The sequence below is a fragment of the Triturus cristatus genome, chromosome 2_1 (genome assembly GCF_964204655.1).
Source record: "Triturus cristatus chromosome 2_1, aTriCri1.1, whole genome shotgun sequence".
NCBI lineage: Eukaryota > Metazoa > Chordata > Amphibia > Caudata > Salamandridae > Triturus > Triturus cristatus.
Genome location: NC_140581.1, coordinates 876445485 through 876469946, shown reverse-complemented (window position 1 = coordinate 876469946; position 24462 = coordinate 876445485). Strand labels below are relative to the sequence as shown.

The 24462-nt window shown below is 45.7% G+C and overlaps 1 protein-coding gene across 2 annotated transcripts in view; it reads right to left on the bottom strand.

Moving 5' to 3' along the window:
* Positions 1 to 24042: 24042 nt before the first annotated feature.
* The window catches only part of GDA (guanine deaminase), a 700191-nt gene continuing 699771 nt past the window's right edge, over positions 24043 to 24462 (bottom strand). For both annotated transcript variants that reach the window (XM_085633026.1, XM_085633025.1), the window contains exon 15: positions 24043 to 24379. In XM_085633026.1, coding sequence (XP_085489152.1) covers positions 24312 to 24379 — 68 coding nt within the window. In that variant the 3' untranslated portion in view covers positions 24043 to 24311. The remainder of the gene's footprint in view (positions 24380 to 24462) is intronic.

Below are 24462 nucleotides of genomic sequence, written 5' to 3'. Positions count from 1 at the left end.
CTCGCTAGATATAGGATGAGAACAGAGGCTCCAACAGTGAAAGATTGGATCAAGTGCGTGAATTCATATTAGGTTGGCCTGGGTAGATGATAAACTTGCTGATGTTCTGGTAAACTGATAGACATATGTTCACAACTTACTAGAAAAACATATACCTACCTGTGCGAAGATTGCAGCCAATTACCATCTATTATTTGAAACTCTAATGTGCCTTAATCTGTTCGCATTAAGATAGCCTCACTTTAAGAGGAACCCTCACACGGACCCTAAACAAAATCCCTAAGGGCCCCAAAGAACATATAATGAATTGCAGAATCATGTAAGGTAATATTATTGGTCATTGTAGCACATTGTGACTAACAGCAGTGCAATTAACCTGACCAATATAAAACTACCAACTAATATTTGAAATTCTAGTGAGCCTCCATCTATTATTTTTTATTAGTTTACTATGGCAAATGTCAGGGTAGAGCCGCTGCCTATACGAGTGCACCATATGCTGCTCTGTTACCTGGATGCACCTCCTCATTTTGATGATTAAAACTTTTGTAGTTGTTTGCAATGTTATTGACAAAAAATTATGGACTGATGAGAGATAAGTATGACTTGCCAGGCAAAAGCTCACGGGCATATCATCAACACAATTATCGCTGCTTTATCGGCTGTTTTCAGCCAGAAAGCGGCGATAATTGTATCGCACTATTAGCAAGGTCACGCTATCGCGTGAATCCTTGCCTCATCGCCCTTTCCCTTAACGCCCAGCTTTGCATCTCTAATTAGATGTAAAGTGGGCGTTCCTCCCCAAAATAACAGGAGAAATGTCTCTAACCGACATTTCTCCTATTTACAAGCTGCACGCGAAAGAGCATAGCGATAAGAAAAGTAGCGCTACCCTTGGTTATCGCTACTTTCCTTACGCCTGCTTTCAGGTTGACTTAGCCATTATATCCAATGGAAGGTGGATATAATGGCTAAGTCCACCCTATCAGCAAGGTATCGCCTGTTTTTTGTGCAATTATCGCTGGTTTTCCAGCGATGATCGCACATTTTGTAGCTATCGCTGGTATTTATATCGCTTTTGAAATAAGTGTCGGTGATAGCGCGCTATCTCAGCGATAAAATACAGCGATAGCAGGCGATAATTATCCTAGCGCTAAGTGCGCTTAGCGATAATTATCGCCCCCTCTTGATGATATGCCCCTGAGGGAGGCAAGACTAAACAATTACTAGATTCAGGAGAAAGACAAATCAGAAAAACAGATTGGTAAAGACGAAAGAGAGATATGAGAGAGCTAGAAACCTGAAAAAAAATAATATAACAATACACAGAACAAAAACCTGGGGGATAGAGGGCCGAATTGTTATGCGCAAGTAGTACTTGACTCCAATGGAGAGCAATCACCTTCTGCTCGCAGAAAGTATGCTTTAATTTTCAAGTAAGTATCAACAACAGGACATCCAAGTAATGTCCCATTAGTTGTTCACTATCATGACTTAGCAGTTGATGTAATTGGCAGTTTTGCATTATTAGAAGGAAATGGTCAAAAGGCAGAAATATCTGAAACAGCGATGACTTGAATCAGGGGGTAGAATAGGCTGCCAAAACTGATTGAGGGAGCTGTTTTGAAAAAAAATAATCGAAAATGCTGGCAAATACGGGAGAAAGACTTTGTCAACAACGGCTTTGCGTGTTACTAACTTCATTCTCAACAAATGAGGTTGATAGAAATTCCACCTTCTAAAGCTGTGTTCCACAACCAAGAATCTTAAGCACCCATTTGTAAAGAAAATAGCTAGACGATGCATGAGGCAGTAAAAAGGAAAGGATACATTTTCTGATGATTAATGTATTATTTTTTTGGCGTGCAAGCCTAACCCGCCATTGAATAGTGAGAGAACAGAGGACCATACAATATACCGTCTAGACAGAGGTACCCATGAGTAAAGACTTTACATTTCGGTTGCATTATCATGCAGGAGCTTCCCTAGTCCTACAGAGCCAATCACGGAGAGGCTGTGAGACTGCCTTGCTTCGCATCAGGCCCCAAACGCTATCAATGTATGAGGTCCACAGTGTAGATAAGCCTTACCAGCTGGATGTTGAGCTTCACACAAAACAGACGGAGTGTTAATATTCAGAGAGAGAGCTTACCAATAACCTTTGCAATTGTAATAGACAAGCACTCCTGGCAGGTCAGAACTCCCAGCAAGGAAGTTCAGGGGAGCTGGGGGGTGAAGTGTTTGTGTTCCCGAGACTTCAAAACAGGAGACAAGCTCTACTCAAGCCCTTAGAGACTTTGCTCAAGCAGGGGACACAGCACGTAGCAAAGTCCTTTTCCTTTCTTTGGCAGAACCAGCAACTGCAGGCCAACTCCAGACACACAGCAAGGGCAGTACTTCTCTTCAGTTTCTCCAGCTCTTCTCCTCAGCAAAGGTTCCTCTTGATTCCAGAAGTAGTCTGAAGTTCAGGGGTTTTAGGTCTAATACTTATACCCCAATATGTCTTTGTACTCTTTGTGCAAGGGTCTCTGAGCCCAGTCCAAACCAGTTCTATCCTCTCTGGTGAAGCTGCCCAGCAGGAGGTGGAGACAGCATTTCTTAAGGTAGACAGGCCCTATTCAGGTGCAAGGGAAATCTCCTCCCACCACTCTAAATGCAGACCGTGTTGTAAATTAAGGCAGAATGTGATTAAGCATTTACTGAAAACATTAGTGTTTCCCTTTTATCGTGTTTTCCCCATTATGTTGGCCGAAGTCCGGACTCCATTTTGTATTGACATGCTGCCACGTGTTCACCACGAGGAGAGTCCGACCTCTGTGTTAGTTGCTCTTGTAATCTGCCTAGCAACAGTTATAAATAGCTCCCTCTTGTCCATCTGGCGCATGCCCAGACTTGACCGCATCTGTTATAATTAGCTTTGCTTGACCATGTGTTTTCGCGGGCTCAAGGAGTGTGTTAGCTCCGCCCATGTATTGATTTAGAATCGGGAATGACCCTAAATGGTAATGTTCTTCGACTTCATGTACTATCCACCCACTCATGAGCCCCTCTGTTGTGTATAAAAGGGGGCTGTGTACGAATGTTCGGTGTGCTACTCCTTGCAATACTGAAGAGTGTTGTGTGGATTGTAGGACCACCCTTAAGGGTTAATAAACGTTGTTTTTGTACTTTGCAGTTTCCGTGCCAACTTCCTTATAGATCTCGTTACAGAAGAGCGAACCCTTGTCTCTTGCGGGCCTAGCTGGGGCTTGTATTCATCAATTGGCGCCCGGCACGTGGGGCTCATCGGCGACTCGGATGCTCGAAGGACTGGTCGCGACGAAGGTGAGGAGTTTGGCCAGGGACGTGATCACTGCCAGCGGCGTCTTAGCCTTGGCATCCCGAGGTTTTTCTTCCTTCCCTTCCGAGCTGACCATCTGGGTGGCGCCGGTCATCGACTGAGACCTCTTCTGTCGGTCCTGCCGTGAGAGCCGTTTGGGCGATTGTGGAGCTTGGCAGTTGGAACCTGGACTCTTGATTGGTAAGAACCGTTGTACGGTACTTGCTCCGAGTTTTGAAGCCTGGTCTGGCTATTTGAGTTTGATTGATGGTGACTAGTCATATTTTGAATTTGTCTTTGTGAACATATATGCGTTGCAACACATATAGGCAGGTAATGTGGAGAAATTTCTCCGGAGCTGTGTAAACTTGGAACGGCGCAACGATTAAGTGCCATTTTTCTTGATAATACTGCATATTTTGCATTATTCCTAACATGCCTGCTTTTAGCGCACTCCGTAAGTGGTGCTGCTGTTTGGGTAACCGGTTGAACCTCGAGGAATCTGCTCCAGCTCCCCCAGAGGGGACTCCTAATAGGGATATGTACGTGAAGCATGGTCTTTCTTCCATAATGTACAGCACATTGTGGAGGAAATATACCAAGAAGGATCCTGAGTTGCGATGGCCTTTGTATGGATCGTTTGATATGCGTAAGATTGAGTATGTGGAACAGTGTATGTGTAAGCGACGTGCTCGTCAGGATATGTTTGAGTGTGTGCGGTTATGGGTGAAGGAAGTGCGTGAGCGAGAGAAACGTGAGAAAGCATTGTTTGATAAAGAGCAACGAAAGAATGATCATGTGCGAGCACAGGAAGCAAAGCGTCGGGAGGACAAAGAACAGACGGATAGACAAGAGAAAGAGCGTAGGCTACAAGTTTCGGGTCAATATGTTGTTCGCCAGCCAATTTATCCTGTCCTTAATAATCCTGATGACGATTTTTATTTACTAGATCGCTCTCCGCCCCCTTATGTTGGCGCATCCGCTCCGCGGCCGCAAGATTCCGACCCGGCTTCGGGTAAGGTAGACACACGGTCCATGTTGCCAGCCGAGCAAATGGCTGAGCTTCGGCAAATCTCCTTCCGTGCGCTGAAAGGCAAGGTATCCCAGGAGGAATTATTTCAACTTTGGGGGCCATGGCAGGAGAGAGATAAAGTGTATTTTCTGGGTCATTTCGCGGATGAAGTGATTAATGCTTTCCGAAAATATTCTCATGTTTTTGAGCCTGACGAAGTGTCTTCGGATGCCAGAGCAATACGTAACGGTGCTTTTTCTCCCTCTAAGGCTCCTGAGGCGGCTCGGCGGCTGTTCGCCTTGCGGGACGAGGTACTGGCCCTTCGAGAGAAAGCACGCCAACGAGCGGAAACGGAGAAGCAGTCGGATTCGGTTGCAGCAGAGGGCCACCCATCCGCCTCCCAGTCAGATAAGGATGACATAGTGCATGCTAAACCAATGCGAGAGGCGGCGCCTTTGTATGTTCCTCCTAAGGGAGCGGGGACTAGCTCCGATATTAACTCCGTCGATGCTAAGGGATATTTCGTGTATAATTGGGTTTATACTCCATGGCATAGAGCCGATGTTATGGCGTTAAAGAATGCATTGCCTGACCCCCGCAAGAATCCAGCGGCTTTCTATGAAGAAGTCGAGGGGGCCTTGAATTCTTGCATTATGACCTTAGCGGATATAGATCTGTTCTTTGGCCTTATTCTACCACCGGACACGTGGCGATCTGTCCGAAAGGTGGATGATATAGTTGCTTTTAAGGCCCGGTGGTCTGACCTTGAGGATGAGGATAGGGAGCGGAAGCCCGCACAGAAACCTCCCCGGAATATTCTAGATCTCCCTGCTGCTATTGTGGCTAAATTAAAAACAATAATCCCCCCCAAGAAGATTGACTGGAATATGTTGGCGGCATGTCAGCAGAAGGTTGATGAGTCAGTGGCAGATTTCTTCACGCGTTTTGAAGAAACGTTCCATGATTTTAGTGGCCAGTCGCTTACCGACGACACAGGCCGCCACCTTTTTGCGGACAAATATGTGGCTAATCTACTGCCGGCAGTTGCGGCCCGGTTAAAAGCAAGTGAGAGTTCTTGGTCCTCCGCGACACCGACGGCCCTTCTGACCATCGCCCAGTATTATGAGCGTCAGGAGCACGAGGCGAAGGGCCAGGAGGAGAAGAAGTCAAAAGATCTCAAAACGAAAGTTATGTTAGCACAAGTATATGGCCCGCCCCGCCGGGGTAATAACAATAGGGGAAGGAGCGGATCTTATGGTCCCCCTTCGGGCCGACCTGCTTTGAATAAGAACCAATGTGCGTACTGTAAGCAGTTGGGCCATTGGGCCAGGGAGTGCCCAGCGTTGCGCGCTTCGCGGCAGGGGCACACTCTGGGTGGCCAGAGGGGGAGAGGGGGCTTCTCGAACTTTAGAGGGACCTCTAATGATAATGTCCGTTTTGATACGGCCGGACAGCACCGAGATAGCTCGAATATTTTTGATCACCAGCATCAGTACCATGTATCGGACATCGATCACTCGGGATATCACGATTCTCAGCATGCATAGGAATGCGTAGGATGGGGGTCCGACTCAGTTGAGGTGCCGGTCGATCAGACGGGTCCTTATGTATCGGCTGAGGTTTTAGGTTCTACTGATCAGTTCCTAGTGGATACAGGAGCGACACGTAGTGCATTGTCTAGGTACTTGGTTCCGGGGGCTCCCCCATCCGGCTCAATAGTTACATCGGTAGGGTTTGACGGTACACTTTCCCGAAGCCCTCTTTCACAGCCCCTTGCATTTAAAGTTGATTGTTTTTCTGCGCCTTGTCCGTTTCTGCTTGCTCCGTACACACCGGATAACATTATGGGCCTTGATATGTTAAAGCACTTTAGGGCTACAATTCGCTGTTCCCCCGAGGGTGTGAGGGTGATTTTAAATGACAACTACCCCCGATCTGGGCGGATGTGTACGATCTCAGAGGATGCGTTGTTGGCTACCCTCCCCCGAGCTTTATGGGCCACGTCGGACACGGATGTGGGACAAATGGTGATTCCTCCGGTCCACATTAGTGTCCAGGAGGGGGCGGTGCTACCACGCCTCCCCCAGTATCGTATTTCCCAGGAGGGCGAGGAAGCTCTCATACAGATTGTGCAAGATTTGATCGCGGTAGGAGTAGTGGAAGAAGTTCCCTATAATATCTGTAACAGTCCGATTCTCCCTATTCTGAAAAAGGACACGGATGCAAAGGTTTATCGGTTCATAATTGATTTGAGGGAGGTGAACAAGATCGTGATACCTCAGTACCCGGTGGTTTCCGATATCACGACGTTGCTCACCCTGGTCCCGCCTACGGCGACCGTGTTCTCAGTGATTGATTTGAAAAATGCCTTCTTTTCTATTCCCATTCACCCTGATAGCCGATTCCTTTTTGGGTTCACATTAAACAATAGATCTTATCGCTTTTGTAGAATTCCCCAGGGCTACACAGAAAGCCCTAGTATTTACAGTCAGGCCTTGAAACGACAGTTGGATTCCTTTGCTTTACTCGAGGGGGTCGCCCTCATTCAATATGTCGATGACATCCTGTTGGCGGCTGACACCCTGGAGTTGTGCGAGGAAAGTACGATAGCCTTACTTTCCTTTTTAGCATCCCACAATCACAAGGTCTCTAGGAAGAAATTGCAATTCTGTAGACCAAAGGTGACTTATTTGGGTCACCTTTTGTCTAAGGAGGGGCGTGCACTCACACCAGATCGTATCCAAGTAATTTTGGACACACCAAGGCCATCCACGCAGAAGGATGTGCGTGCATTTTTGGGTCTTGTTTCTTTTTGTAGACAGTGGATATTGGGGTTTTCACACATAGCTAAGCCATTACTAGCGCTCTTGACAAAAGACACGCCCATCCCGATCCCCTGGTCAGATGAGTGTGACGCTGCTTTTCAGCAATTAAGACAGGCCCTTTGTTCAGCACCAGTGTTAGGGACCCCTGATTATGCAAAACCCTTTTCGTTGTATGTGCATGAGAAAGATGGATGTGCATTATCAGTCTTAGTGCAGATGCACGGCGATAAGCAGCGCCCTTGTGCATACTTTTCGGCTGTGCTTGATCCTGTCGCCCGAGCGTTACCAGGGTGTTTTCGCTCGGTTGCGGCGACAGCTGTGTCAATACGGCAGAGTGAAGGAATTGTATTGTCCCATAAACTGTTGGTGTTAGTTCCCCACGCTGTTGATGCTCTGCTTAATCAAACAAAGACGCAGCATTTGACCAGTGCCCGTTTAACGGGATATGAGTTGACGCTTTTGGCTCCTCATATTACGTTAAAAAGGTGCGTGACATTAAACCCGGCCACATTGTTGCCATACCCCGAGACCCAGCCTGAGGCGCAGAAAGCGCATGATTGTATTCTTGTGACTGAGGAACAAACAAAGGGTCGTATTGATCTCCAGGATACGCCCTTTTTAGATGTAGATGGAGAGTTGTGGGTAGACGGATCATGCCTGAAGCTACCAGATGGTACGACTTCAGCAGCGTATGCAATTACCACGTTACAGACGATAGTGGAAACAGCACGCATACCACAGAAATCAGCTCAAGCAGCGGAACTGATAGCGTTAACACGAGCGTGTGAGCTCAGTACAGGATTGTGTGTGAATGTTTACACAGACAGCCGCTATGCCTTCGGAGTAGCGCACGATTTCGGCCTACTCTGGAAGGAGAGAGGGTTTCTAACGTCACATGGGGTACAGATAATGCATGGGGAGTTAGTTCATAACCTTTTAACTGCATTGACATACCCAAAGAAAATCGCCATTGTTAAGTGTAGCGCCCATAGGAAAGTGGTTGATAAGGTTGGAGAAGGGAATGCGTTAGCAGATCGAGTAGCACGGGAGACTGCGATGCAGCCCGGTACTACTGCCATGTATGTAGTGAAGTCACAGGTGGAGAGATGGCATGATGCGAAGGAGCAAGTGCGAGAAATACAAAAGACCGCTTCTGACAAAGAGCGGGAACAATGGGTTAGCGAAGGAGAGCTGGATGACGAGGGTTGCTGGAGAAATAAGCAGATGGATAGATGGAAATTACCCACGGCTTTTGTACAACCTATGGTCCAGATGGCACATGGGCTAGCACATGTTGGAGCTTCCGCAATTGTGAAATTGCTTACTCAAGTCTGGGAGCATCCAGAGATTGCTAGCACAGCAAAGAGGGTGGTGCAGACCTGTATGATTTGTCTGAAGTACAACCCAGGGAAAGGCACGCGAACTCCAGCAGGAGGATTTGCGACACCCACTGCACCCTTTGAGGTTCTGCAGATGGATTATATCCAGCTTGAGCGCTGTAACAATTTGAAGTATGTTCTAGTAGTGGTTTGCGCCTTCAGTAAGTGGGTTGAGGCGTACCCTGCGAAAGACAATACTGCAATGACTACAGCGAAGCTATTGCTGAAAGAGTTTTTCCCCCGATACGGCATCTGTAGACTTCTGTGGAGTGATAATGGCCCTCACTTTGTAGCGGATGTTATAAAGTATGTCTTAAAGGGCCTAGGCATCACTCAGAAGTTCCATGCCGTGTTCCACCCTCAGTCTGCAGGACTAGTCGAGAAGTATAATGGTACACTGAAGCTTAAGATCGCCAAAATTCAAGCTTCAACATCTTTGACTTGGCCAGACGCCTTGCCACTGGCGTTATTGTCAATTAGGTCGGTGCCACACTCTCGAACCGGCCTTACACCCTATGAGATTGTATTTGGACGCCCAATGAATATCTGGGGTCCACCAAGGCCTAAGGCTGTGTATGATGTACCTTGTGTAATGATGAGCGATTATCTGGCACAGTTAACGGATAACTTGGTTTCTATTCATCAACAGGTCCGAGAGGCGCTCCCTGATCGGTCTACCGGTGAAGGACATGGTCTCCGGCCTGGGGATCATGTCATGCTGAAGGTCTTCGACAGAACGAACAGTTTGGAGCCGAGATGGATCGGACCTGAGCAAGTCCTTCTTGCAACGAGGACGGCAGTGCGAGTCTCGAACAGGAAGAATTGGATCCATTCCTTGCACTGTCGAAAGGTACCGCCCGGACTGGTGGAGTCTGCCGTGCTGACCGATCAACGAGAAGTCCTAGCAGCAGAGACAGGCCGTGTTGCGAGGCCAAACGACACTGAGGAGCTCTTTTCGGACCACACGACTTCTGGAGGAAGGCGATATCATCTGCGACCAAGGAAGTGAGATCTTCAGTACTGGGACATACTGTCAGAACGGCCCTTGGGTTAGTGAAACGGAGAGCCGCTGAGGCAAGGGGGGGGGATCAGCCCTGCATTAGTGTAGCGACACCCGTCTTGGCCCGTTGGTGAAGAAATCAACCGCTGCCCAAGGGGAAGAGTTCTGACAGACTTTTAGTTTCAGGAAGATATTAGGGTATTGTTTCCTTTGACATGGAGAAAAAGAAGATTTTTTGTGCGTTGGGGTTCATGCTAACAGTAGCTATCGTTGGTATAACCACATGGTTTGTGGAGGAGGCAACTCCAGCTCGAGAGACACTTGTGTTGACGACTCCAGTGCCTGCGGAGCACTACTTTTACACATTGCCATATCAAGAGTTGAAGCATCGACAATCCTATTTGAATAACACTTTCATTCAGATGCTGCATCACACCCACGTTGCTACAAATGCTACGAACTGTTGGATATGTGGGATGATGCCAGCCCATCAGAAGAAAGGAGGTACGCCATTCATACCACTTCCTTTCTCACACAATGGCTCTTGTAGAGCATGGTACACTTTGTTGTTTGCCACTCGGAAACCGACAGTGGGACGACTGCTTTTTAGACTTAATAAAGAATGTCATCAGGACAGAAATGGATATCCACAAGCAAATGGAACAATTTGGGAATGGGAAGAGTACCGACCAGACAATGAATCCATTCCCTATATCTTTACGAACACTAGAGACACTATGGGGAAGGACAAGTTTGTGATCCAAGTGGCACAAGCCCAAGCGGACCTGTGTGTCCAGAGTGTGGGTTTTATCCCTGTTGGTGTCAGTGATTGTTTAACTGTTCTGAATATCGACGGACTGAATAACAGCACCTTCCTAGCATCCCATAATACCTATTTTGTATGTGGAAATAAAGGTTATTACCGTTTGCCGGCTGGGTGGTCTGGGGTATGCTATGTATCATTCCTACTACCCCCTGTATTCCTAGCACCTGCATCGTATCATAAAGACTTGAAATTGTTGAATAATGTGACTGTAAATAGGTATAAACGTACTTTATCGACGGATGATGTGGATCAGACTGATACCAGTTTGCAACAGTATATTGATTTTAACTTAGGATTGTTCTTCTTTGTTGGTGCCGCCTTGAATAGTAGGAAGATCCGAAGATTAACAAGAGTGGTAGAAGCTGTGACAAATCAGACTGCTGCTGCTCTTGGGAATCTTACGGAAGAATTACAGATTACCAGAATTGTTGCATTGCAGAACCGTATGGTATTGGATGTAATGCTAGCTGATCGAGGAGGAGCCTGTAAAATTATTGGAAGTAGCTGCTGTGTGTTCATTCCTGATCATACACCATCCGTTTATAACGCCATTAATAAGCTGCATAAAATAGCAGCTGAAATCCACACGGAAAACGGCACTTGGTCCTTTTCTGGATGGTTTTGGGCATTGGTTACTGCCTGGGGATGGAAGGTCTTAACTGGTCTTTGTATTATCATAGCAATTCTATTCCTTCTCTGTATGTGTATTCAATGTGGACCATTATGTTGTTCTGTATGCATTTCATTCTGCATTCCAGATAAGAAAGCTATTGCCGAAGTTGCCCGTCAGAAGGGTCTAGCTAAAGAGGTTAAAGGAATGATGATAATTGACGTATACGATGATTATTCTTGGAAGCCAGATGTCTTCAGTAAATGCTGAAAGGGTCGTCTGTTGTAAATTAAGGCAGAATGTGATTAAGCATTTACTGAAAACATTAGTGTTTCCCTTTTATCGTGTTTTCCCCATTATGTTGGCCGAAGTCCGGACTCCATTTTGTATTGACATGCTGCCACGTGTTCACCACGAGGAGAGTCCGACCTCTGTGTTAGTTGCTCTTGTAATCTGCCTAGCAACAGTTATAAATAGCTCCCTCTTGTCCATCTGGCGCATGCCCAGACTTGACCGCATCTGTTATAATTAGCTTTGCTTGACCATGTGTTTTCGCGGGCTCAAGGAGTGTGTTAGCTCCGCCCATGTATTGATTTAGAATCGGGAATGACCCTAAATGGTAATGTTCTTCGACTTCATGTACTATCCACCCACTCATGAGCCCCTCTGTTGTGTATAAAAGGGGGCTGTGTACGAATGTTCGGTGTGCTACTCCTTGCAATACTGAAGAGTGTTGTGTGGATTGTAGGACCACCCTTAAGGGTTAATAAACGTTGTTTTTGTACTTTGCAGTTTCCGTGCCAACTTCCTTATAGATCTCGTTACAGAAGAGCGAACCCTTGTCTCTTGCGGGCCTAGCTGGGGCTTGTATTCATCAACCGGGCCTATTCAGGTGCCAGTGAGAACTCCTCACCCTACTCTGAATGCAGCCCAGATCTATTCTGCCCAGCCCTGACTCATTCAGTAAAGGCAGGACACACATCAACCCCCCCCCCCCCCCCCCCCGTAGCTGTCTGAGAGAATGCACCGCCCCAGCCCCTGTCACTCCAAAACCAGACAGTCAATACACAAACAGGCAGAGGCACACTGAATGGTTAAACAAGAAAATGCCTACTGTCTAAAAGTGAAGATACAAAAAGCGCGTGATTGACGCACAAGATTGGCGCACTGCTGTGAATGGGACCTTTTCCCTTTCCAATCCATAACTTTCATTCATAATTTGTCCAAGACTTCACATTTTAATCACCATATTATTCCAATTCTCGTGAATACTGCTCTCACTATCGCCCTCCCACCCAAACTAATATAAAGGATAATCCTCACGCTCAGATGACATCCATCAACCTAACGCATCAATCCACGTGACTCAATGCCTACATCCGTAATACTACAACACCCATAATGCCTTGGCGTGGTTCACCAGCTTTCTCTCCGAACGTACCCAGAAGGTGAATATGGGCTCCTTCAGCTCCCCCTCGGCCAGCATCACCAGAGGAGTCCCGCAGGGCTCCTGTCTCAGCCCTACGTTGTTTAACGTATATGTCTCCTCTTTGGCTAACATTATGAGGTCTTTCGGGTTTATGCCCATCTCTTACGCTGACGATACGCAGCTGCTGTTCACTTTTAAAAACTTTACCCCGGAGATAAGACTAGCTTTCTCCAACGGCATGACTGCGATCGCCAGCTGGATGGCCCAGAACTTTCTCCAGTGTAATGTGGGAAAGTCTGAGGTCATGCTATTCGGAGAGGCAAAAATCCTGTGGACCCCTGACTGGTGGCCCTCCAGTCTGGGTCAGGCCCCTTCCCCTAAACAGGTGGTGAAAAATCTGGGGGTCCGTCTAGATCATGATCTCACCCTTGCCCATCATGCCAGCACCACGGCGGGATCCTGCTTCCACATCATTAGCCTCCTTCGGAAGGTGTTCCCCCTTCTACCAGACTATACAAGAAAGACCTTGGTCCAGGCCCTCGTTTTGAGCCGCCTGGACTATTGCAATGGCCTATTCTTAGCAGCCAATGAAGGAGTGCTTAATAAACTTCAGGTGGTTCAGAACACTGCGGCCCGCCTGGTGACCAATGCCCCCCCTAGAACTCCATCCTTGCCCCTCCTCAAGGCCCTCCATTGGCTTCCCATCCGGAAACGGGTGGAATTCAAGATTTGCTGTGTGGTGCACAAGAGTCTTCACAACCTCGGTCCACACTACCTGGCCGAGAAATTTGTATACCACCGCCCTTCCCGCATTCTTAGGTCCAGCAATCAGCTATTACTCCAGGTTCCTAGACATAACAAGACCAGACAGGGAGGTCGCGCCCTTTCCATTATGGGCCCGCGTCTGTGGAACAGTCTTCCCCTTTCCCTCAGAGACTGCCCGAGCCATCTAGCTTTCAGGAAACGCCTAAAGACAACCCTGTTCTAGTTGGAGCGCTGCCCTACCTGTTTCTTCACAGCACCGCGCGGAGATACACCTTCGGGTGTGATGCCGGCGCGTTACAAGCCCATAAATAAAATAAATAAATAAATGCACTCACTAAACACTGTGCTTTTACGTTTTCATCAAGACATCGAGGGAACTGGGAACAGAGAGGGTTTTTCTTTGTAATCTATATATCTGTTCGGAGCAGTTGTTATAGCTGATTGTGTTGTATTTTGGGAACTGGGAACTGAGAGGGCCTTTCTTTGTAACCTATATATTTGTTCGGAGCAGTTGTTATAGCTGATTGTGTTGTATTTTGCAGAAACCCCTGACGAAGAGCATTCAGCTCGAAATGCATTGGGTTACAGATACAGGGCTGACATTGGTGTTTATTAAATTACACGTGCCGCTGTTTAAAAGCCTGGATTGGAATGCAGCTGCATTTGAAAATGTGTAATAAACGCTTAAATGGAATTTCGCTGTCTCCGTGATATTTAAAAGGACGAATTGGAATAATATGGTGATTAAAATGTGAAGTCTTGGACAAATTATGAATGAAAGTTATGGATTGGAAAGGGAAAAGGTCCCATTCACAGCAGTGCGCCAATCTTGTGCGTCAATCACGCGCTTTTTGTATCTTCATTTTGAACATAGTGACTTGGGACGGGTCACTAAGTGGAGCGCACGCAAGTATGAACATGCATCAACTTTAGGATCACGTAAAAGGGAAGGAGTGCACTCTAATTCAGACATTCTTGTTGTTCACAATATTCCCGTCCCTACGAAGGGTGCACCCCAAAAGTTTAATAGTTGACTCAAAAGATTAAGGATTCGACATCGGAGACACCGGAAAAACTTACATCAGAGAGCGCCTTGAATTTTAAAAGATGTCACATCTTGTATAACATATGATTGCTGTATTTCAATTGTTTCACAATGTTTTTTGTTTCATTAATCATTTGTTCACTGGTGTGATACCTGCACGGTTGAGCAAGCAGGTTTTTTCAGTTACATTGTGGGGTTAGGATGATTTTTTCTTCTTTTCATCTTTTCTCTTGGTTAGTGAGTGCATTATGGGTGTTGTAGTATTACGGATGTAGGCATTGAGTCACGTGGGTTGATGCGTTAAGTTGATGGATGTCACCTGAGCGTGAGGATTATCCTTTATATTAGTTTGGGTGGGAGGGCGATAGTGAGAGCAGTATTCGCGAGAGAGGAGAACGGCGTTTGAGAGGCTTGTGCTTTGCAGGTAAAAAGCGGGAAAGTGCAGGGAAGGGTTCTTTTCACTTAGGATGGTGTGAGGGATAATCGTGGGTTGATAACTGATGATTGATGGTTAGAGGGGCGAGCGGGATTGTTAACATTTTACGTTTTCATCAAGACATCGAGGGAACTGGGAACAGAGAGGGTTTTTCTTTGTAATCTATATATCTGTTCGGAGCAGTTGTTATAGCTGATTGTGTTGTATTTTGGGAACTGGGAACTGAGAGGGCCTTTCTTTGTAACCTATATATTTGTTCGGAGCAGTTGTTATAGCTGATTGTGTTGTATTTTGCAGAAACCCCTGACGAAGAGCATTCAGCTCGAAATGCATTGGGTTACAGATACAGGGCTGACATTGGTGTTTATTAAATTACACGTGCCGCTGTTTAAAAGCCTGGATTGGAATGCAGCTGCATTTGAAAATGTGCAATAAACGCTTAAATGGAATTTCGCTGTTTCCGTGATATTTAAAAGGACGAATTGGAATATTATGGTGATTAAAATGTGAAGTCTTGGACAAATTATGAATGAAAGTTATGGATTGGAAAGGGAAAAGGTCCCATTCACAGCAGTGCGCCAATCTTGTGCGTCAATCACGCGCTTTTTGTATCTTCATTTTGAACATAGTGACTTGGGACGGGTCACTAAGTGGAGCGCACGCAAGTATGAACATGCATCAACTTTAGGATCACGTAAAAGGGAAGGAGTGCACTCTAATTCAGACATTCTTACTGTCTAAAAGTGTCATTTTCAAACACACACTTTAAAAACCATCTTTAGTAAAAGATGTGTTATGTTAGAAAGTTTTATAGAGTGCGACAGCTGCCTCAGCTAAGAGGCGTCCCGGCGCTAAGCAACATGAGAGCAATACACGTACAAGCAAAAGGCCTACAAGGACGGAAACCGGAATGTCTTGATAGCTTTCCTGAAATGCAAATAGTTGGTAATCCCTCGAATGTGGATAGGTAGAGAGTTCCACAAAATGGCCGCTCTATTCCGAAAAGAGCTCCCGCCTGCACAAACCTTCCTTACCAGAGGGATTACTGCCAGACACTGTCCCATAGATCGAAGCGACCGTGAGGGAATATAAGGCAGCAAGAGGCCAGACAGGATTTGGGGGGATGCCAACTTCAGGATTTTAAAGGTAAAACAGAGTGCTTTAAACTCAATCCGCCTGGCTACAGGTAGCCAATGTAGGCGACGGATAGCTCTAGTCACAGGACAGGTTCTACGCAGGCCCAGGAGAGATCTTGCGGCCGCATTCTGGACTCTCAGTAACCTTTGAATTTCAGATTTGTTGGCTCCTAAATATAACGAGCAAGCATAATCAAGCCTTGATAGAACCAGGGCTTGAATAATGATCTGCCTAGTTGTGGCATCAAAGAAGGCCAGTATGGGTTTAAGCCCCCGTAACAGACCAAAACAGGTACCTGCCACCTTTTTCGTCTCAAACTGAAAATTAAGTGAGTGGTCCATCCAAACACTACAGGCTTGGGGGTAGGTGCCGTACCAAGACACCCGGGCCACCATAGATCATTCCAACAACCGTGGTTCCCTCCCACCAACAACACCTCAGACTTGTTAGAATTCAGTTGAAGGCAGTTGGCGGTCATCCACCCGGCGACTGCCGAGAGGTCGCCCTGGAATTTCCTGGCGCCCTGCTCGGAGTCACCCGAGAGAGCCACCACCAACTGAGTGTCGTCGGCATAAGAGACCATGGTCAGCCCTCTGCTTCTGGCAACCTCCACCAGAGGTTGAACATAGAGATTAAAGAGCAGGGGGCTCAAGGACGAGCCCTAAGGAAACCCCTGACCAATAGGGACGGTGCTAGAAGCAAAAGGGGAAGCGACTACCTGGAACGACCTATCTGTCAAGAAGGAGGACAGCCATCTAAGAGCTGACCCAGAGATTCCAGCCTCAAGTAAACGATTCAGCAAGATGACATGGGACACAGTGTCAAACGCGGCGCTGAGGTCCAGTAGGATCAGCGCCGACGTCTGCCCTGCGTCTAAGGCCGTCCACAAGTGTTCAGTCACGGCCAAAGGAGCTGACTCCATACTGTGGCCGGGCCGAAAGCCATTTTGAGAGGGGTCAAATATCTGATGTACCGTGAGGAAATCTGTGAGAAGGGAGGTAATGTAGGCCTCAGTGATTTTTGCAACCCAGGGTAGCAGGGAAATGGGGCGAAAACTTTCAGATTTATGGGGGTCTAAGGAGGGTTTCTTGAGCAACGGGAGGACCCTAGCATTTTTCCAAGCCCTGGGCACAACTGCCGCGCTCAGAAACCCATTGATCACCATTTCCAAAGGATGAATAATAGTAGATAATATTTTTTTTAATTGGTCAGGCTTCAAAGGATCAGCAGGAGAGCCGGAGTTTACCTTGGAACAAAGGGACACTAAAAGCTCTCGTGTTATGGGAGGGAAAACTTCAAGAACCCCATCACTGGGTTTGCAAGAAATTTCAGAGGGGCCTATGGAGACCGTAGGAAAGCTTTTGTAAATGTCCTCAACCGTCTTAATAAAGAAGTTGGCCAATTCTTCACACTGCAGGTTGGAAATAATCGCGGAACCTGCTGCGTCCTGCTGGGTTTTGAGCTCCGTCACAATAGAGAAGATGGTCTTGGCCGGGTTAGAACTACCCTTAATCTGCTCGGCATAAAAAGCGGCACGCTCAGCATGGAGTGCCCTGTGATAGTGCTTAATAGCAGCACGATAGAGGGTCTTAGAGGAAGGATCGAAATCCCGTCGCCAGGTTCTCTCCAGCTTCTTACAAAGCTTACGCAAAGCTGCTAATTTTTTGTTATACCAGGGATTAGATTTGTTAAGCCGATTCCTAGACTGCCTGACAGGAATAAGAACATCCAACGGCCGAATGATCCAGTCGGAAAAGATGGAGTAGGCCTCGTCAGGGTCAGCCGGAATAGCTGGGGAAGTGGCCGCAAGATGGCTTTGAAGAAATTCCCAACTCAGTTTATGCCAAGGTCGCTTTATAGACGAGGTGCTAGCTCGCTTGCGTGCAGGCACAATGTCATAAATCAGCATGGTAACTAAGTAATGGTCAGACCATTCCATGGGATCCGGGGCAAGGACCTCAGTAGATGCTATATTAGAGAAGATGGGATCGAGCAGGTGCCCCGCCACATGCGTAGGGCCCTGGACCAATTGCACGAGCTGACATGCCGCAAGGTCGGCCAGGAAAAATAGCACAGTGGAGTCAGAATCCGTTTCTAAATGCAGATTAAGATCGCCAATTACAGAGAAATTCGAGGCATTGACCGCTAAAGTGCTAACTATCTCAGGCAGAGCGGCACGGAACTCTGTGGACGGACCCGGGGGACGGTAAATCAGCAATCCTGACATCGTGTAGTTGAAGTTAAAAGTTATTTTAAAAGAGGCACATTCACAGTCTACAACAGTCTGTTCAGCAAAGGTACATGAAAGCATAGAATTAAAAATGACCGCAATACCCCCACCTCTCGTGGGTCTGTTAAGAGTGTAGATCATATAACCTTGTGGAAGAGCAAGTACTTGCTCCGTCACCGTATCCTCTGAGAGCCAAGTCTCAGTAAGGAATAAAACATCAGGAGATCTATTCTCCAAGAGGTGATGTACGTCGGCGAAATGCTTGACAAGTGAGCGACAGTTAAGCGAACAGACGCTCACCGAGGAGCGGGGTACTAAATTTGGTCGGGATTAAAGAGGAGAAACCACAACATAAGCAACCAAAAGGACCCTCCAAACCATCCAACCGAGGTTGTGAACAATTCTTTATATGCTTCCCGATTGCAAGCAGCTCGAACTGGGAATACACATGTCCAGGCCTGGCCGAACTAGCAGCATGTCCGGTGTCCGGCGGCGGACCGACGCGGACGGGTGCAGATGGGCTTGCCATTGGTGCGCCGCCGGCGCAGCCGGGCGCCTATGATGCTTTTCAAACAGTCCCCCAGGAAGCGGAAATGGAGGGAGGGGGGAGGAGCCACGTCCCTCCGCAGGGACTGGAACTAATCTACCAAGCAGCAAAACAACAAAATAAGGAAAAGGAGGAGGAACGGTGAGTGCGGTAAGCCTCGTTCAAAAGTGACAGCAGTGAAGGAAAATCAAAACAAAACAAAATAAAACAAGCTATCTAACAGCCTTAGTTAAAAGCCTTAGTTAAAATCCTACATGCAGAATAAAAACAAATTGTCAGCCTACTCGTGAGCATGTAGCCCTCTGAAGCAGTGCGGCCGGGCACCTATGGTGCTTTTCAAACAGTCCCCCAGGAAGCTGAAATGGAGGGAGGGGTGAGGAGCCACGTTCCTCCGCCGGGACCGGAACTAAGCTACCAAGCAGCAAAACAACAAAAGAAGGAAAAGAAGGAGGAACGGTGAGTGCGGTAAACCTCGTTCAAAAGTGACAGCAGTGAAGGAAAATCAAAACAAAACAAAATAAAACAAGCTATCTAACAGCCTTATGTAAAAGCCTTCGTTAAAATCCTACGTGCAGAATAAAAACAAATTGTCAGCCTACTCGTGAGCATGTAGCCCTCTGAAGCAGCGCGGCCGGGCGCCTATGGTGCTTTTCAAACAGTCCCCCAAGAAGCGGAAATGGAGGGAGGGGGGAGGAGCCACGTCCCTCCGCCGGGACCGGAACTAAGCTACCAGGCACCAAAATAACAAAATAAGGAAAAGAAGGAGGAACGGTGAGTGCGGTAAGCCTTGTTGAAAAGTGACAGCAGTGAAGGAAAATCAAAACAAAATAAAACAAGCTATCTAACAGCCTTAGTTAAAAGCCTTTGTTAAAATCCTACGTGCAGAATAAAAACAAATTGTCTGCCTACTCGTGAGCATGTAGCCCTCTGAAGCTATGTGTTATTAAATTACGAGTTCAGAGAGCCTACACTTTCATTTTCTATCTTATCCCTATGGGAAGATATGCTTGTAAAATGTTGCAAAGCATTCCCCATTCTGTCCTATGGGGCAGGATAGCCTTTCAATAGTGCAAAACGAAATTGGCAATATTTCACTATCAGGACATGTTACACTCATCAGTACATGTCCTACCTTTCACATACACTGCGCCCTGCCCAGGGGGGTACCTTGGGCCTACCAAAGGGGTGTCCTATATGTAAGATAAGGGAAGGTTAGGGCCTGGCAAGTGGTTGCACTTGCCAAGTCGACATGGCAGTTAGCAAACTGCGCACAGGCACTGCAGTGGCAGGCCCTGAGACATATTTTCATGGCTACTCATGAGGGTGGCACAATCAGTGCTGCAGGCCCACTAGTAGTATTTGATTTAACAGCCCTGGCACACTTAGTGCCCTTTACTAGGGACTGACCAGTAAGTCAAATATGCCACTAGTGGATAACCAATCGTGTTACCAATTTACACAGAGAGCATATGGACTTTAGCACTGATTACCAGTGGTAAAGCGCCCAGAGTCCTAAAAACAACAAACACAGGTCAGGAAAAAATAGCAGGAAGAAGCAAAAAGTTTGGGGATAACCCTGCAAAAAGGGCAAAGTCTAACAGATATGTTAACCTTTCTACATGTCTTATGTTTCAATACTATGCACCCTGCCTTGTGAGCTGCAAGGCCAACATAGGGGTGGCTTATTAATATTCAATTTGAAGATTTTCTCCTATCCTAAATTGGTTTTTTGACAGGTTGGGCTGCGATATTTAAACGGCAGCTGATAGGTAGACCTTGAGTCATGTTTGCCTGGTAATGCTACTGACTGGCACAGTGGTGCAATAGTCCATATGTGACATTTAGCTTTCTATGGGTGTATTCTAGATATATTCTATGCCCTTATTGGAAAGTTAAATATGGCAATTAGGAGGTTGCCAATGTCCAAGTTTGTTTTAGGTGTCAGAATGCATGCACTGGGGCTTGGTTACCAGTGTTACAGTGCACAGAACCAACAATCCATCAGTATCAGTTCACAATAAATGTGGGTGACCTTGCAAAAAGTGGCACTTTCTCACATTTCCCATAAAAAAGTCTAGGAGCTGTGCAAGGTTTCAGGTAGCTAAATTAAATATATTGCATCTTGTATATTTTATGCCTAGACCTACGCTTACAATTCACCATAGTAAATCGGATGCATGCCTAAAATGTAGGATATTGGGGAAATGTTAATCTATTTGTGAAGGCTTCTCCTGTGATGTTTAATTGCTAGACACAACTTTAAGAGTGGTATATGCAATGCACAGGATTGTAGATACAGCTAAAGCACGTCCATGCTTTCAGGAATCTCCCTAACACTACAACCTAAAATGAAAACGAAGGAAGCATAGTTCATACTGTTGCACGCTAAGCATAAAATCACTAGATATAGGATGAGAACAGAGGCTCCAACAGTGAAAGAGTGGATCAAGTGCGTGAATTCATATTAGGTTGGCCTGGGAAGATGATAAACTTGCTGAAGTTCTGGTAAACTGATAGACATATGTTCACAACTTACTAGAAAAACATATACCTACCTGTGCGAAGATTGCAGACAATTACCAACTATTATTTGAAACTCTAATGTGCCTTCATCTGTTCACATTAAGATAGCCTCACTTTAAGCGGAACCCTCACACGAACCTTAAACAAAACAAAATCCCTAAGGGCCCCAAAGAACATATAATGAATTGCAGAATCATGTAAGGTAATATTATTGGTCATTGTAGCACATTGTGACTAACAGCAGTGCAATTAACCTGTCCAATATAAAACTACCAACTAATATTTGAAATTCTAGTGAGCCTCCATCAATTATTTCTTATTAGTTTACTATGGCAAATGTCAGGGTAGAGCCGCTGCCTATACGAGTGCACCATATGCTGCTCTGTTACCTGGATGCACCTCCTCATTTTGATGATTAAAACTTTTGTAGTTGTTTGCAATGTTATTGACAAAAAATTATGGACTGATGAGAGATAAGTATGACTTGCCAGGCAAAAACTCACGGGCATATCATCAACACAATTATCGCCGCTTTATCGGCCGTTTTCAGCCAGAAAGCGGCGATAATTGTATCGCACTATTAGCAAGGTCACGCTATCGCGTGAATCCTTGCCTCATCGCCCTCTCCCTTAACACCCAGCTTTGCATCTCTAATGAGATGCAAAGTGGGCGTTCCTCCCCAAAATAACAGGAGAAATGTCGCTATCCGACATTTCTCCTATTTACAAGCTGCACGCGAAAGAGCATAGCGATAAGAAAAGTAGTGCTACCCTTGGTTATCGCTACTTTCCTTACGCCTGCTTTCAGGTTGACTTAGCCATTATATCCAATGGAAGGTGGATATAAGGGCTAAGTCCACCCTATCAGAAAGGTATCGCCTGTTTTTTGTGCAATTATCGCTGGTTTTCCAGCGATGATCGCACATTTTGTAGCTATCGCTGGTACTTTTATCGCTTTTGAAATAAGCGTCGCTGATAGCGCGCTATCTCAGCGATAAAATACAGCGATAGCAGGCGATAATTATCCTAGCGCTAAGTGCGGTTAGCGATAATTATCGCCCCCTCTTGATGATATGCCCCTGAGGGAGGCAAGACTAAACAATTACTAGATTGAGGAGAAAGACAAATCAGAAAAACAGGTTGGTAAAGACGAAAGAGAGATATGAGAGAGCTAGAAACCTGAAAAAAAATATTATAACAATACAGAGAACAAAACCTGGGGAATAGAGGGCCGAATTGTTATGCGCAAGTAGTACTTGACTCCAATGGAGAGCAATCACCTTCTGCTCGCAGAAAGTATGCTTTAATTTTCAAGTAAGTATCAACAACAGGACATCCAAGTAATGTCCCATTAGTTGTTCACTTGCATGACTTCGCAGTTGATGTAATTGGCAGTTTTGCATTATTAGAAGGAAATGGTCAAAAGGCAGAAATATCTGAAACAGCGATGACTTGAATCAGGGGGTAGAATAGGCTGCCAAAACTGATTGAGGGAACTGTTTTGAAAAAAAATAATCGAAAATGCTGGCAAATACGGGAGAAAGACTTTGTCAACAACGGCTTTGCGTGTTACTAACTTCATTCTCAACAAATGAGGTTAATAGAAATTCCACCTTCTAAAGCTGTGTTCCACAACCAAGAATCTTAAGCACCCATTTGTAAAGAAAATAGCTAGACGATGCATGAGGCAGTCAAAAGGAAAGGATACATTTTCTGATGATTAATGTATTATTTTTTTGGGCGTGCAAGCCTAACCCGCCATTGAATAGTGAGAGTACAGAGGACCATACAATATACCGTCTAGACAGAGGTACCCATGAGTAAAGACTTTACATTTCGGTTGCATTATTATGCAGGAGCTTCCCTAGTCCTACAGAGCCAATCACGGAGAGTCTGTGAGACTGCCTTGCTTCGCATCAGGCCCCAAACGCTATCACTGTATGAGGTCCACAGTGTAGATAAGCCTTACCAGCTGGATGTTGAGCTTCACACAAAACAGACGGAGTGTTAATATTCATAGAGAGAGCTTACCAATAACCTTTGCAATTGTAATAGATGATTAGGGTTTGGTGGTAAAGCCTCTTGGTAATTATTTCAAAGGGAACTCTGTGGACTCGCCTTCTAACCAGATATGATATCATTCAGTATTTATTTGTTCTCATGTGGTGAAGGATGTTGCTTGATATTTTTTTAATATTCGATTATTTGTCTTTAATATGCTCCAATGTAATACAATATATATATCTTCAATAATATCACTTCCTTTATTTTTTGTTTTGTGATTTTGATGTTTTTTTCTCTTGCAAGCTATTTTACCTGGGAGACGAGTGAGTTGGCCTAACGGCTAGGGCGGTCGACCTTAAATCTGGGGTACTGGGTTCGAGTCTCGGCAATGACGCTGAATATCCTGTGATTCTGGGCAAATCACTTAATCTCTCATGCCTAACAAAAATGAATGTGTTCTCATGTAATGCAACTGGTGCTATGTAAAGCGCTCTGATACCTTGGTCAAGTTCGTGCTATATAAAACTCCATAAAAGAATCATAGATTCAACTGTTTTACATAATCCCCATAGCTACATTTATTTCGCTTGCATCTAATATGATTTCCATTGCACCCATCTGCCCCCCTCCCCCCCCCCCCCCACCCCCCGGCCCACTCACCCCGGTTGAACATCTAACGAAAAGAAAACACCAGAGCATAGGTGGCTGTGATTGCCAGCTTTTTGTGAGATGAACCTGTGTAGTGGCAACATCCCACGTAGTCTCTGTTCCAACCAAAAGCACCGAAGTTACCTGACTTACCTCCCTCTCACCACTGACCAACAGTACTTACAAGGGCAATGTGGACTGGAGTAAAGACAAAAAAAACGTATGTGGCAATTTTACCAATATTCTGAAAATTGATTTTTCTGCATAAATGAGTACTAAAAGTATGTGAATGAAATCGTCCAATATCATTTTTGAAAAACAAAATATTTATTTGAAAATGAATTTGAGAAATATGGTTCATTCTATTATGAATTATGATTAAAGTGCAAATAATAGTAGTTATGGCCATTTTCTTTGCTAGTCTCATTAAACTACTTCCATTCTAAAGTGCTTTGCTTCTGACTCTGCCAATAACTATCGAGTGGTCCCTAAACGTATTATATTTACTGCTGCCTTTGGTAAATTTAAAAAACAGCCTCAAGTTGAATAATGAGAAGATCGCACAGTGGCCCAGAAGTTATGATCGATCCGCTAGAGAGATGATGTTTCCAGCCACGTAGACCTCGGTAATATTTCGATCATCACCTAAGTCAGAAATATAAAAAAATATTATTTTTAAAATTTTCCATGTATCAAAGTAAGCATAGCACGTACAAATAGGTTTAAAA